At 47.5% G+C, this 12604-nt stretch overlaps 1 protein-coding gene across 1 annotated transcript in view; it reads right to left on the minus strand.

The window, feature by feature from the left end:
- The window catches only part of MEI1 (meiotic double-stranded break formation protein 1), a 67169-nt gene that overhangs the window by 10400 nt on the left and 44165 nt on the right, over window positions 1-12604 (minus strand). Inside the window, exons 21-26 of the mRNA XM_019944141.3 lie at window positions 10862-11027; window positions 9642-9746; window positions 4852-4962; window positions 4420-4580; window positions 1750-1831; window positions 1389-1564 (exon numbers count right to left, since the gene is read on the minus strand). Of these exons, the coding sequence (XP_019799700.1) occupies window positions 1389-1564; window positions 1750-1831; window positions 4420-4580; window positions 4852-4962; window positions 9642-9746; window positions 10862-11027 (801 nt within the window). The remainder of the gene's footprint in view (window positions 1-1388; window positions 1565-1749; window positions 1832-4419; window positions 4581-4851; window positions 4963-9641; window positions 9747-10861; window positions 11028-12604) is intronic.

Here is a 12604-nt window from a genome sequence, read left to right on the forward strand (position 1 = left end):
CTGGGCGGCCAGCGGAGACCACTCATATCAAGGCCCCGCCCCCCCCCCCCCCCCCCCCCCCCCCCCCCGACCGAGGAAGTCTCTGCAACTCCTCTCACTCGTTTGCTGGCTGCCCCCACCTCCCTCTTCTTGCCCATGATGCCTTGCCATCAGACCAGACCACGTGGATCTGTGACCGTCGGTCTTGGGCAAGCTTTAAGGAGCAGGAAAAGAGAGTCCAAGTCTAACTAAAACAGCATAAACATCTGGGGCCTTGGTCACCCTACAGTGACCAGCTCATATTTGAAAATAACAGACAATAAGCTCCTTGAAAGAGAAGAAGGTCTCAGGGAATCATGGGTGGGAATGGGCCAGAGGGCCAAGGACAGGGAATGAGTCCATATCAGAGGACGAAATTGTGCTGCCATCAAGATCAATCCCATCTCTGATGCCCCCTACCCTCGGGGACCTAGGACAAGTCACTTGATATTTCCAGCCCAGCTCAAGCACCTCCCCCAGAAAGTCTTCTCTGACAGCCAGCCTCACAGTCACCCTACACCAGCCTGTAATGTACGTCCTGTGCCCCCACTGTGCAGTGCTTCCCTTCAACCCAGCACTGCCCACTCTGTGTTAGCACCTCTTATCCACATGGCGCCATCCACCGCCCCCTGAAACTGTGAACTTCTCAAAGGCGGGAATCTGATCGATCTCCATGCCCCCACCACCCGTCACAGTATGTGACTGCTGGATAAACTATGATCTCCAAGAATCCTCTAAGCTGTAAAACACAAACCCCTCTGAGGTGGACATCTACTGTTTTGCTTGTCCAGGATCCATTCCTCCTCCTTCTAAGAACAGTTTTCTCTTGCAGAACCATTCCTCTCTTATGTTTAGTCCATGTGAGTTAGGGAGAGCTGACCATATGCCCCAGCCTCCAGGAGAGGACACTCACCCAAGGCAGGTCAATCAGAGCATCCCATGTTTTGGGCATAGTGACTGCCACATTACCAAGCCAGGCTAATGAGACTCAATTCTGGGGACTACGAGGAAAGAGAAACTTTCTTTCTGCTGGAAGGACATAAGCCAGGAGCTGCTGCTGGTCATCCTACCAATCCCATGAGAATAAAGCTGAGAGAGAAATGCAGAGCCAAGAGATGGAGACAGAGTTCTGATGACACTGTTTGAGCCTCTGGGATCCCAGCTGTGCCTGAAGTCAGTTTTGACCCCTGGACTTCTCAGTTATGAGACAATTTGAGTTTCATTTCTGTCACTGAAACTTTAAAACCAGTCAAACCTCTCTCTAGGCCTTAGTGGGAATACCAGGATCTTGACAGGCAGCCACCCCTTTCTGCTGTCATCCTGAGAGAAGCAGGCTCCACTGCCAGGGTCCCACTCCACAAAGGCCTTACCTGAACCAGGAGGTTCTGCAGTCCGATGACCAGGGACAGCACTTGTGATGTTCCCAGTGGAGCCAGGACAGTGTCCTCAGGGGCTGGCGGTGGCTGGGTCCCTGAGGGCAGCAGAGCAACCAGGGCAGAGGAGAAGCTTTGTTGCAGGGCTGTCCGCAGGAAGCGTAAGATGGCAGCTGAAAGTAGAAAACGCCTTACACCCAGTTCTTGCCTCATTCCCCACCTCCCCACCAGCGCTGTCATGGGGAAGACCACGGGGATAATAAAGGGGTGATCGCGGACTGGTCTGGGTGGGGTGGTCTCATCTCAGAATCTAGGGGAAAGGTTTTTCCTCTCCTGCTAGAGGCCCTTGGTCCCACACCTGAGAGCAGCGCAGCCTTTTTCTTCGGAAAGCTGAGGGCCTTCAATACTTGGTCCAGTTCCACAGACAGTGTCTGATGAACCTGGCAGGGCAGAGGGTAAAGGGGTAACCCCCACATTCTGGGAGCTTGGGCAGAAAACCACCTGCTACAATATCTTTTACCCCCCCTACACATACCCGCTGCATCCAGAAGGACAGAGGAGGCCACACAGAGTCTTGTGAGCCTCACGGATCCTGGATTCAGGAGCTTGAGGAGGAAAATCAAGCCCAGACCTGGAGAACCCTGCTTCTCCCAAGTGTCCCCCATCCTCAGAGAGCTCCTGCACCAGGGAGTCTTCCCCAGCCTTAGCTGTGGGTCAGTCTCCTCTTGAGCCCACCAACCACCTAACTCAGATCTGGAGTCCAATGGCCCGGAATCAAAATCCTGGCTCTGCCACTTGCCAGCTGTATGGCCGTGGGCAAGTCACCGCACTGCACCTCTCTCAGCCTGCCTTACTTCCTTCACCTATGAAAAGGGAACAGTGCCACCTGCTTTCACTCTCTCCAGAGCTATCGTGAAGAAGAGCTGAGGACCAGCATCGTGAATATGCTCCTTAATGTCAAAGCAATGACCATACTGAGGGGTTAGTTTGGGTGACAGGTTCAAAGCTGTGAGTCTGCTCTGCTCTCCTTACCCAGAACATACGCTGCCTGAAGGCAGCTTTTCCTCTACTTGGATCTACAAGTGCTTGGCACAAAGCAATTCCTCAAAAATGCTTGTTAGGGCTTCCCTTGTGGCGCAGTGGTTAAGAATCCACCTATCAATGCAGGGGACACGAGTTCGAGCCCTGGTATGGGAATATCCCACATGCCATGGAGCAACTAAGCCCGTGCACCACATCTACTGAGCCTGTGCTCTAGAGCCCGCGAGCCACAACTACTGAAGCCCGCGCGCCTAGAGCCCATGCTCCAGAACAAGAGAAGCCACCACAACAAAGAGTAGCCCCCGCTCTCTGCAACTAGAGAAAGCCCGCGCACAGCAACAAAGACCCAACACAGCCAAAAAAAAAAAAAAAAAAATGCTTGTTAGCTGGTGGAATTGGCAGGTTCCAGGCAGAAGAACCAACTTGTATAAAGGTATGGAGATGCCATACTAATCTAAGATGTAAACAGAGGAAGCTGTGTGTGGAGGTTATATGGGAACTCTGTGCTATCTGCTCAATGTTTTTGTAAATCTAAAACTGTCCTAAAAATAATAGCTATTAAAAATCAACCAAAAACAAACAAAAAATGTACTGAGATGTGAAAGAGCACAGTTGACTGGGAGAAGAGCAAACACTTGGTCAGAAGACAGGAAAGGAGGGTAGAATGGCAGAAAGTAAGGCTGCAGAGGGGCCTGGTAGGAAGGGTCTCAGCAGCTATGAGGAGAACAAAAAGGCTGCTGAAGGACAGTGAGCAGAGGGTAAGTGTGGACAGACCGTGGCCATAGGGATAGGAGCGGTGGAGCAAGGGAGAGGCTGGAGGCCAGAAGATCGTGAATAGGCCATATCAGTGGTGAGGATGAATGATCAGGCCTGAACTAGGGCAGAGGGGAGAACGTAGAGTAGAGATAGTTACGTAATTGGCTAGTTATGAGCTGAGGGCCAGGGCAGAACCAAAAACAAGGTGCAGGCTTCCATCCAGGCAGGTGACTGCAGGGGGAGGGGTGGGCCCAATAGCCGCACATAGGAAAGTAGGAGAGGTTCCTGTCCCAAATCAACCCCATTGGCAACTAGCTGAAGATCTGCTATAGTGTAGATGTGCTACAGCTTACTGAAACCCTAGAGGCCAAACTTGAAAACTCACTTCACTTCTACACAAATGAGTGTGTGCCTGGCATTAGATTGGCACAGAGCTGGGCACAGTGTGAGGATACCTCAAAGGCTAGGAGATGGTTTCTGTCCACTAGGGGCAGCCAGCCTTAGGGAGGAAACACCTGACTGTGAAGCAGCCCACAGAGGAGCTCATGCAGGGCACTAGGATGACAAGGTCATACAAGAGGGAGGGGCTGCGAGGAAACGGGGTGCTCTGTGGATATGTCCATGGCCCTCCTGTTCCCTGCATCACCTTCTCAAACGGTCACATGACAGCTTACACAGTATGGCACTCACAGCTTGCCACCCACAACTTCAAGGTCACACGCTGGATTCTGCCTTCTTGTCCAGTCTGACAGTCCATTCCCTACACTCCAGCCACGCAGTACCTCACCACTCTTCAAATATATATACCAAGTCTTAAATTTGTGCAGCTTCAGGCCTGTGCTCATATCATTCTCTTTGCCTGGAGCACCCTTGCCCCACTATTTTAGCCGGGTACAGTCTTGCTTACCTTTTAGGGCTTTGCTTAAAGATTACAACACAAGTTCCCCAAGTCTGGGGTATATACTGTATTCATTTTTTATTCCTCTGTGCCTAGAATACAGCCTGGCATGCAGGTGATCCATGTGTGCTAAATGGATTAATGTAAACCAACTTGACAACAGCCTTGAATGTTTTTTCCCTGTTTTGTAGGCAAGGAAAATGAAGCTCAGAGAGTTAAATACCTTGCCAAGGTTACACAACTAATAAGCCACAGATCTGGGATCAGAACTCAAGATCTTGTCACTCCTTGAGTGCCACCCATGCCCCAAAGCAACAGGGGTTAGAAACTAACCTGCAGATTGCCATCGTGCTGCTGGGCAGAGAAGGAGGCAGTGAGCAGCCAGGCGGAGCAGAGGAGCTCGGTCCTGGGAGAGCCCTCCTCAGCCCAGGTGAGGGCCAGCGTCTTCTCTAGAAGCTCTATCAGGGCCGTGCTGCTCAAGAGCACTGCAGCAGCTGTAGAGGGTTGGGCAGGGCAGGTGGTGTTTAGTTAGCACCCGATGGGTGCTTCATACACACATGGTGAATGAACAAAAGGATCAGCTTAAGGCTCTAAGTTCCATTTCGGAACCACAGGTTACTGGAACCAGAAAGGACCTTAGGACCATCCAATCCAGCCACACACCCCCTTTTTAATTTTTTTTAGATGGAAAAACTGAGGGCAGCAAGGGCCATAGACACTGCCCAGCACCCTTCCTCTTCACTATGCCAGCCCGGGCCCCAGCACCTCTTTTCTGACTGCCCAGCGTGGTCTGATGAAGGCTCCAATACAGGAAGTTGAAGGAGGGCTGCAGGATGTCCGTGTCAGTGGGACTGCACTTCCCACACAGCTTGCTCACTGCAAGAGATGAGAGTGCCCTGGAGCCCCAGTGCTCAGCACTCCATGGCTTTAGCACACACCAGCACTCACACTTCTTACAGCTAGGGGCCCTCAACTGGCTAATTTCAGATGTCAGTCTTGGGGACCAAGCACAAACTGAGCACCCCTGATATTACGGCCAGTGGAAAGAAACAGTGACAAACCCGAAGGTATGTTCACACCCTCCATCTGAACAAACATCAGGCAAGCAGCCCACAGCTGCACATTAGAACAGACTGCACAAGTGTAGGTGGTCAAAAGGCATCCTATGACAGCACTCATGCCAGCACAGACTCCAGGTTGGAGAGTCTGCAGAGGTCACATAGGCCAACCTGCCACCATCAGCAGAAAGAAGATCCAGTCTCTGAATTCTTCCAGCAACAGGGCACTCACCACCTTCACAGGGGAGCTCTGTAACCGTCAACGTGCAGTTCCCTAAATTTACCGTATTCTCTCTCTCACATCACCTCCATCTGGCTAACTCCTTTCCTCCTATTCAGCAATCAAGGCTCAGCTCAAAGTTCACCTCCCTCATGAAGCCTTAATCTCTCATGGCAAGATTAAACGCCTCTTCATGCTCTGCCAGCCCTCAGCGAGCAGTTACTACACTGGAGAGTAGACATCTACAGAGCACATCCCTTTCCTCTTGGGAATTACCTCTCCTTGCTCCCCTGCCCCCCACCATCCTAGATATGAAACCTACCTAAGTCTCCATTCCTTTTTTTTTTTTTTGCGGTACGTGGGCCTCTCACTGTTGTGGCCTCTCCCATTGCGGAGCACAGGCTCTGGACGCGCAGGCTCAGCGGCCATGGCTCACGGGCCCAGCTGCTCCGCGGCACGTAGGATCTCCCTGGACGGGGGGCACGAACCCATGTCCCCCAAATCGGCAGGCGGACTCTCAACCACTGCGCCACCAGGGAAGCCCAGTTAGATTGTTTATTTGAGATTTTTCTTGTTTCTTTAGGTAGGCTTGTATAGCTATAAACTTCCCTCTTAGAACTGCTTTTGCTGCATCCCATAGGTTTTGGATCGCAGTGTTTTCACTGTCATTTGTCTCTAGGCATTTTTTGATTTCCTCTTTGATATCTTCAGTGATCTCTTGGTTATTTAGTAACATATTGTCTAGCCTCCAGGTGTTTGTGTTTTTTACGTTTTTTCCCTGTAACTGATTTCTAATCTCATAGTGTTGTGGTCAGAAAAGATGCTTGATATGGTTTCACTTTTCTTAAATTTACTGAGGCTTGATTTGTGACCCAAGATGTGATTTATCCTGGAGAGTGTTCCATGTGCACTTGAGAAGAAAGTGTAATCTGCTGTTTTGGGATGGAATGTCCTATAAATATCAATTAAATCTATCTGGTCTATTGTGTCATTTAAAGCTTCTGTTTCCTTATTTATTTTCATTTTGGATGATCTGTCCATTGGTGTAAGTGAGGTGTTAAAGTCCCCCACTATTATTGTGTTACTGTTGATTTCCTGTTTTACAGCTGTTAGCAGTTGCCTTATGTATTGAGGTGCTATGTTGGGTGCATATATATTTATAATTGTTATATCTTCTTCTTGGATTGATCCCTTGATCATTATGTAGTGTCCTTCCTTGTCTCTTGCAACATTCTTTATTTTAAAGTCTATTTTATCTGATATGAGTATTGCTACTCCAGCTTTCTTTTGATTTCCATTTGCATGGAATATCTTTTTCCATCCCCTCACTTTCAGTCTGTATGTGTCCCTAGGTCTGAAGTGGGTCTCTTATAGACAGCATATATATGGGTCTTGTTTTTGTATCCATTCAGCAAGCCTGTGTCTTTTGGTTGGAGCATTTAATCCATTAACGTTTAAGGTAATTATCAATATGTATGTTCCTATGACCATTTTCTTAATTGTTTTGGGTTTGTTTTTGTAGGTCCTTTTCTTCTCTTGTGTTTCCCAGTTAGAGAAGTTCCTTTAGCATTTGTTGTAGAGCTGGTTTGGTGGTGCTGAATTCTCTTAGCTTTTGCTTGTCTGTAAAGCTTTTGGTTTCTCCATCAAATCTGAATGAGATCCTTGCTGGGTTGAGTAATCTTGTTTTTAGGTTTTTCCCTTTCATCACTTTATTAAGTATATCATGCCACTCCCTTCTGACTTGTAGAGTTTCTGCTGAGAAATCAGCTGTTAACCTTGTGGGAGCTCCCTTGTATGTTATTTGTCGTTTTTCCCTTGCTGCTTTCAATAATTTTTCTTTGTCTTTAATTTTTGCCAATTTCATTACTATGTGTCTCAGCGTGTTTCTCCTTGGGTTTATGCTGTATGGGACTCTCTGTGCTTCCTAGACTTGGGTGGCTATTTCCTTTCCCATGTTAGGGAAGTTTTCGACTATTCTTCAAATATTTTCTTGGGTCCTTTCTCTCTCTCTTCTCCGTCTGGGACCCCTATAATGCAAATGTTGTTGCGTTTAATGTTGTCCCTGAGGTCTCTTAGGCTGTCTTCATTTCTTTTCATTCTTTTTTCTTTATTCTGTTCCCTGGCAGTGAATTCCACCATTCTGTCTTCCAGGTCACTTATCCGTTCTTCTGCCTGTTATTCTGCTATTGATTCCTTCTAGTGTAGTTTTCATTTCAGTTATTGTATTGTTCATCTCTGTTTGTTTGTTCTTTAATTCTTCTAGGTCTTTGTTAAACATTTCTTGCATCTTCTCGATCTTTGCCTCCATTATTTTTCTGAGGTCCTGGATCATCTTCATTATCGTTATTCTGAATTCTTTTTCTGGAAGGTTGCCTATCTCCACTTCATTTAGTTGTTTTTCTGGGGTTTTATCTTGTTCCTTCATCTGGTACATAGCTCTCTGCCTTTTCATCTTGTCTATCTTTCTGTGAATGTGGTTTTTGATCCACAGGCTGCAGGACCGTAGTTCTTCTTGCTTGTGCTGTCTGCCCCACCATTCACTTTTTTGGCAGCCGCAGCACACTTGACTTTGCTTGGCTTGTGGTCAACCAGACAAGCAGGCCCCCCAACCATACCCTCACCTGTGAACTACAGTCCTCTACCCTCAATGCTCTCAAATAAAAGTACTCAAGGGTTATACATAAATGTATATTCATTTCACGTGTATGTTTCAGCCTGTTATTTCTCCCTGTTAGAGGCCCTTTCTATTTATTTATTTGGCCACAGTATATGGCTTGTGGGATCTTAGTTCCCCAACCAGGGATCAAACCCATGCCCCCTGCAATGGAAGTGCAGAGCCCTAACCATTGGACAACCAGGGAATTCCTTAGAGGCCCTTTTTTTTTTTAGATTACTGCTTTTTTTTTTAAAAAACATCTTTACTGGAGTATAATTGTTTACAATGGTGTGTTAGTTTCTGCTTTATAACAAAGTGAATCAGCTATACATATACATATATCCCCATATCTCCTCCCTCTTTCATCTTCCTCCCACCCTCCCTATCCCACCCCTCTAGGTGGTCACAAAGCACCGAGCTGATCTCCCTGTGCTATGTGGCTGCTTCCCACTAGCTATATATTTTACATTTGGTAGTGTATATATGTCCATGCCACTCTCTCACTTCGTCCCAGCTTACCCTCCCCCTCCCCGTGTCCTCAAGTCCATTCCCTAGAGGCCCTTTTGATGGCTGTTTTTGTCACACACAGACCTCCCTCCCAGCTGAGCATCATCCTTAACCTGATAAGATAGGCAGCCATGACCAGCTCCAGGTCAGGCCTGGAGGCTCTTTTTGAGCTAGACACTGATCTTCTCATGAGAAGCCTTGGGCTCCAGGCAGGGAAAAAAACCATCCTCACCTTTGGCCACCTGACAGTCCACAGGTACTGAGGACACACCATTTCTCCTATTAATTTCAACCTTGCTTCAACAAATTTTCCTGAGGGTACTGCCTATGAACTAGTGACCGCATTAATGAGCAATAAAAGGTCCTGAGAGGTTTGAAGTATGGGTAGAAAAGAGGCCTAGAGAACTGTGACTGGATCATCAGATCCTGAGTCAGCTGTGGGGTGAAGTGGAAAACTGAGTTTGTGCCAGGAAAAATGAAGATACATGGATTGTACCCAATGAAGGCCTACTCTGTGCCAAGCATCCTGTGGCATTCTACATCTACGGTTATTTTTGTATCAACCCTAAATCAGGTATGCACTATTATTTTACCTATGAGGAACCAAATGCTCATAGAGGCAAGGTGACTGCCCAAGGTTGCATAATTAATGACTAAGCTGAGAACAAACCCAGGCATTCCTGATACTGGAGCTTGTCACAATGATTTTTTTTTTTTTTTTGATTTTCCAAACATTAGCAGAGAAAGTTCTGGAAGGTCCTTTATCAAGAAGCCCACAGGAGATCAACCAATCAGGGAACTGTGCACGAGCTGATTGCATAACCTGCAACCCTCATCCCTCACCTTGCCTTTAAAAATTCTTTGCTGAAACCCTTCGGGGAGTTCAGGGTTTGGGGGCATGAGTCCCCGTTCTCCTTGCACGGCCCTGCAATAAACCTCTCTCTCCTCCAAAAAGAAAAAAAAAAAAAAAAGCCCACAGGAGTAGACTGACCCACTAGCTTCTTCCAAAAAGATGAAAGGGTGGAAGAAAGGAACAAGGCCAGCACCACTGAGAACACACCCACAGCACGCCCAGCCCCAGGCCCTCAGGCACTGTCCCAAGCAGCCAGAGCACCTTGGTGAAGGAGCTTCATGGCCATGCTGTCCAGTTCTTGCTCTGACTCGTTTCTCAGCTGCACTAAGGAGAGGAGGCTCAGCAGCAAAGGCAGGTTCCCCGAGGCTGTGAGAAACAAGGAGAGCTGGTCAGGGGGATTGACCATCAGATCACCCTAAGGTCAGACAGGCACCCACGACCCACCAGCGGTAAATAGTTTGTTGGGATTTACCCCTATTTCCTGTCTTTTTCCTTCTTCATTTAGAAGAGGGGTAACTGACGTACTGAGTGCCAGCTCTGGGTTGGGTACCAGGAATTCATTATTTCACTTAATCATCCTAAAAATCATGTGAAGTAGGGATTGTTATTCCTATTTTGCAGTTAAGAAAACTGAGCCCCAGAGAGGCTGAGTGACATCTCCAAGGCCCCACAGCAGCAGGGCCAGGGCCAGGACTTGAACCCAAATCTCAATCCAGTGCTCACAGTCATTCCACTATGTGTTTCCAAGAAATCTCATGGCTCTTAAACACTATTATTAGTTAGCTGTGGCTTGTCCTTCCCTGAAAAAGAAAGACTCAGCTCTTCTAGATACCCTTAAACATACCTCCAAACCGCCGTCCTCAATCAGAACTGGACCAAGTGAGCCACAGCTCTCTACCTACTTCCTCTTAATTGCTTTGAAGTTTAAAAATTCAACTTTCTGAGAGTAATCAGACCAATCCCAGTCTTTCAGTGTCTTCATACTGTACCAAATATCAAGCTTCCTTGACTCCAGGGAGTCCCATTCCAGATTTAGAAACCATCCTTTTGGATCTCACCAGGAGCTTCCAATACATCACAGATCCACCCCCTTCCCAGCCCCTGCTGGCTGCTGCTGCCTCTCTGACCTCCCCAGTATTTACCCCTTTTTTCTTCCCAACTGGAGGCTGCCATTCCTGTGACAAACAGCTCTGAGCACATGCTGGGCAGGGTGGGGACATGCATGCATACATCAAACACTCTCACCCATGCAGACATTAAACATAAGCACACTCAAACCACATACACAAACCAAATATGTTGAGCACCCACTCTCCAATGAGAGGAAGGAGATAAAGTTTAGTTTGATGCCCCACTGTTCTGACTTTTCTTTTGCATGGAAAACTCTGATTCTCTCTCCTAGAGCAGACCTCATCAGGGCAGAGATGCCACTTCTGTCTGACCTTCAGGTCAATACATGCCCCCAGCAGCTGCAGACTGACCTTCTGATGGGGAGGACCCATGTTCCACCAGCAGATGCTGTAGGATCAGCAGGAAGTGGCCTCGGATGAGACCACCCACTTGGACATCCTCATTCCTCCTCAAAAAGGTCCTCAGGACGATCAGTACCTTGCGGGCTGTGTCCACTGGACTGGAATAGATGAGGTCCTGAGCAGGAGAGAAGGAAGCCAGAGCTCAGAGGGCATTATGGTTAGGGACAGGTGGACAGTGAATAAGAGAGGAGCTGGGGAAGGGTCCCAAATGATGGTGTCACAGAACCTGGGGAAAGAAGCACTCACTCAGCATCTACCATGCATCATCCTGTCAAATAAGTCTATCCTAAATAGGAGAAAATGAAGGCTCAGAGAGATTATGTGATGTGCCAAACTTCATGTAAGCTAGTAAGTGGCACAATTAGGATTTGAATACGGGTCTCCTAACTCCAAGCCCAAAGCTCTTTCTACTTTCCGGGATGCCTCTCTCTTGTAAATGGAATTACAGGGTCAAGAAGAGGTTATTTCAGAACAGGGGACCTGAGGGTGCCTTAAGGGAGAAGGGGGCGGGGAATGGAGATGTCACAGGGCAGGCAGAGGATGGGTTAGGACAGATTCAGGGTACAGGAAGGGAAGCAAGGACCAGATCAGGCCCTGTCTCTGCCATGGCATCTGGCTATTTCTGCCCCAAGGTGTAAAGGCCTTGGTTTCAGAAGGTGGGAAAGAACATTGCTTTTTATTTGCTTTCAGAGTTATTTTAATGAGTATATGTTAAAGGCAAAGCCAGCAGAAGCCACACCAGAGGCTATCCTACTGATAGCTCCTGGCACCTTCTAGCTCAAACAAGCCAATTCCATTGGACAGGCCAGTTAGGGCTGGGTGTCATGAAACCAAGGTTACACACAGACTCCCTTTCCAGGGAAGACAACTTCTGACACAGAGAGACATGATTACAGGGCAACTGGCCAGACAAATCCAGATGGGCTGATCACTGGGTAGCACAGGGGTGTCTGGGCCTGGCTCTTTAAAAACCTCCGCAGCTGCCAGAGAAACAACTAAAATATTGATGAAATAATTCATATTTTATGGCAAGATGAGAAAAATTAACAAAATTTTTTTTCTACTCGTTTGGGCCTCCTCCCTCCCCTTTGGCGTATACTGTGCATCTGCATTAACCAGACCTCCTTAGGAGACAACATTCTTTCTTAATCTCATCAAGGGTCACAACGCACAACTCCTTAGGGGATAATTTCCTTCCTAATCTTGTAAGGAGCCACGATGACCTGTGACCCACTACTTGCTTTGTACGTGTAGATCTGGATTGTGTAAACTGTCAATAACACATCATTTGTCTCAAAAACTTACATCACTGTGCTTTGACCTCTTACAGGCAGAACAGACCTCAGAGCTTTCCTTTTTTTTTTTGCCACACCACGTGGCTGGCAGGACCTTAGTTCCCCAACTAGGGATCGAACCCTTTCCCCCTGCAGTGGAAGCACAGAGTCCTAACCACTGGACCACCAGGGAATTTCCCTCAGAGCTTTCTGAAAGACTGTCTCCTGGGTTATAATCCTCAGGTTGGCTCAAATAAAATTTTCCATTTCTTTCTTAGATTGACTATTGATTAATTTTTGTTGACATTATCAATAGCAATCACTCAATTAGGGCCTGATAATGTCAGGTACTGTGCTGTGTTTAAACTGTAGTTGTATGTTTGTTTATACATTATCTGTATCTTCATGATAACTCTTC

This window comes from Tursiops truncatus, chromosome 11 (assembly GCF_011762595.2).
Source record: "Tursiops truncatus isolate mTurTru1 chromosome 11, mTurTru1.mat.Y, whole genome shotgun sequence".
Lineage (NCBI taxonomy): Eukaryota > Metazoa > Chordata > Mammalia > Artiodactyla > Delphinidae > Tursiops > Tursiops truncatus.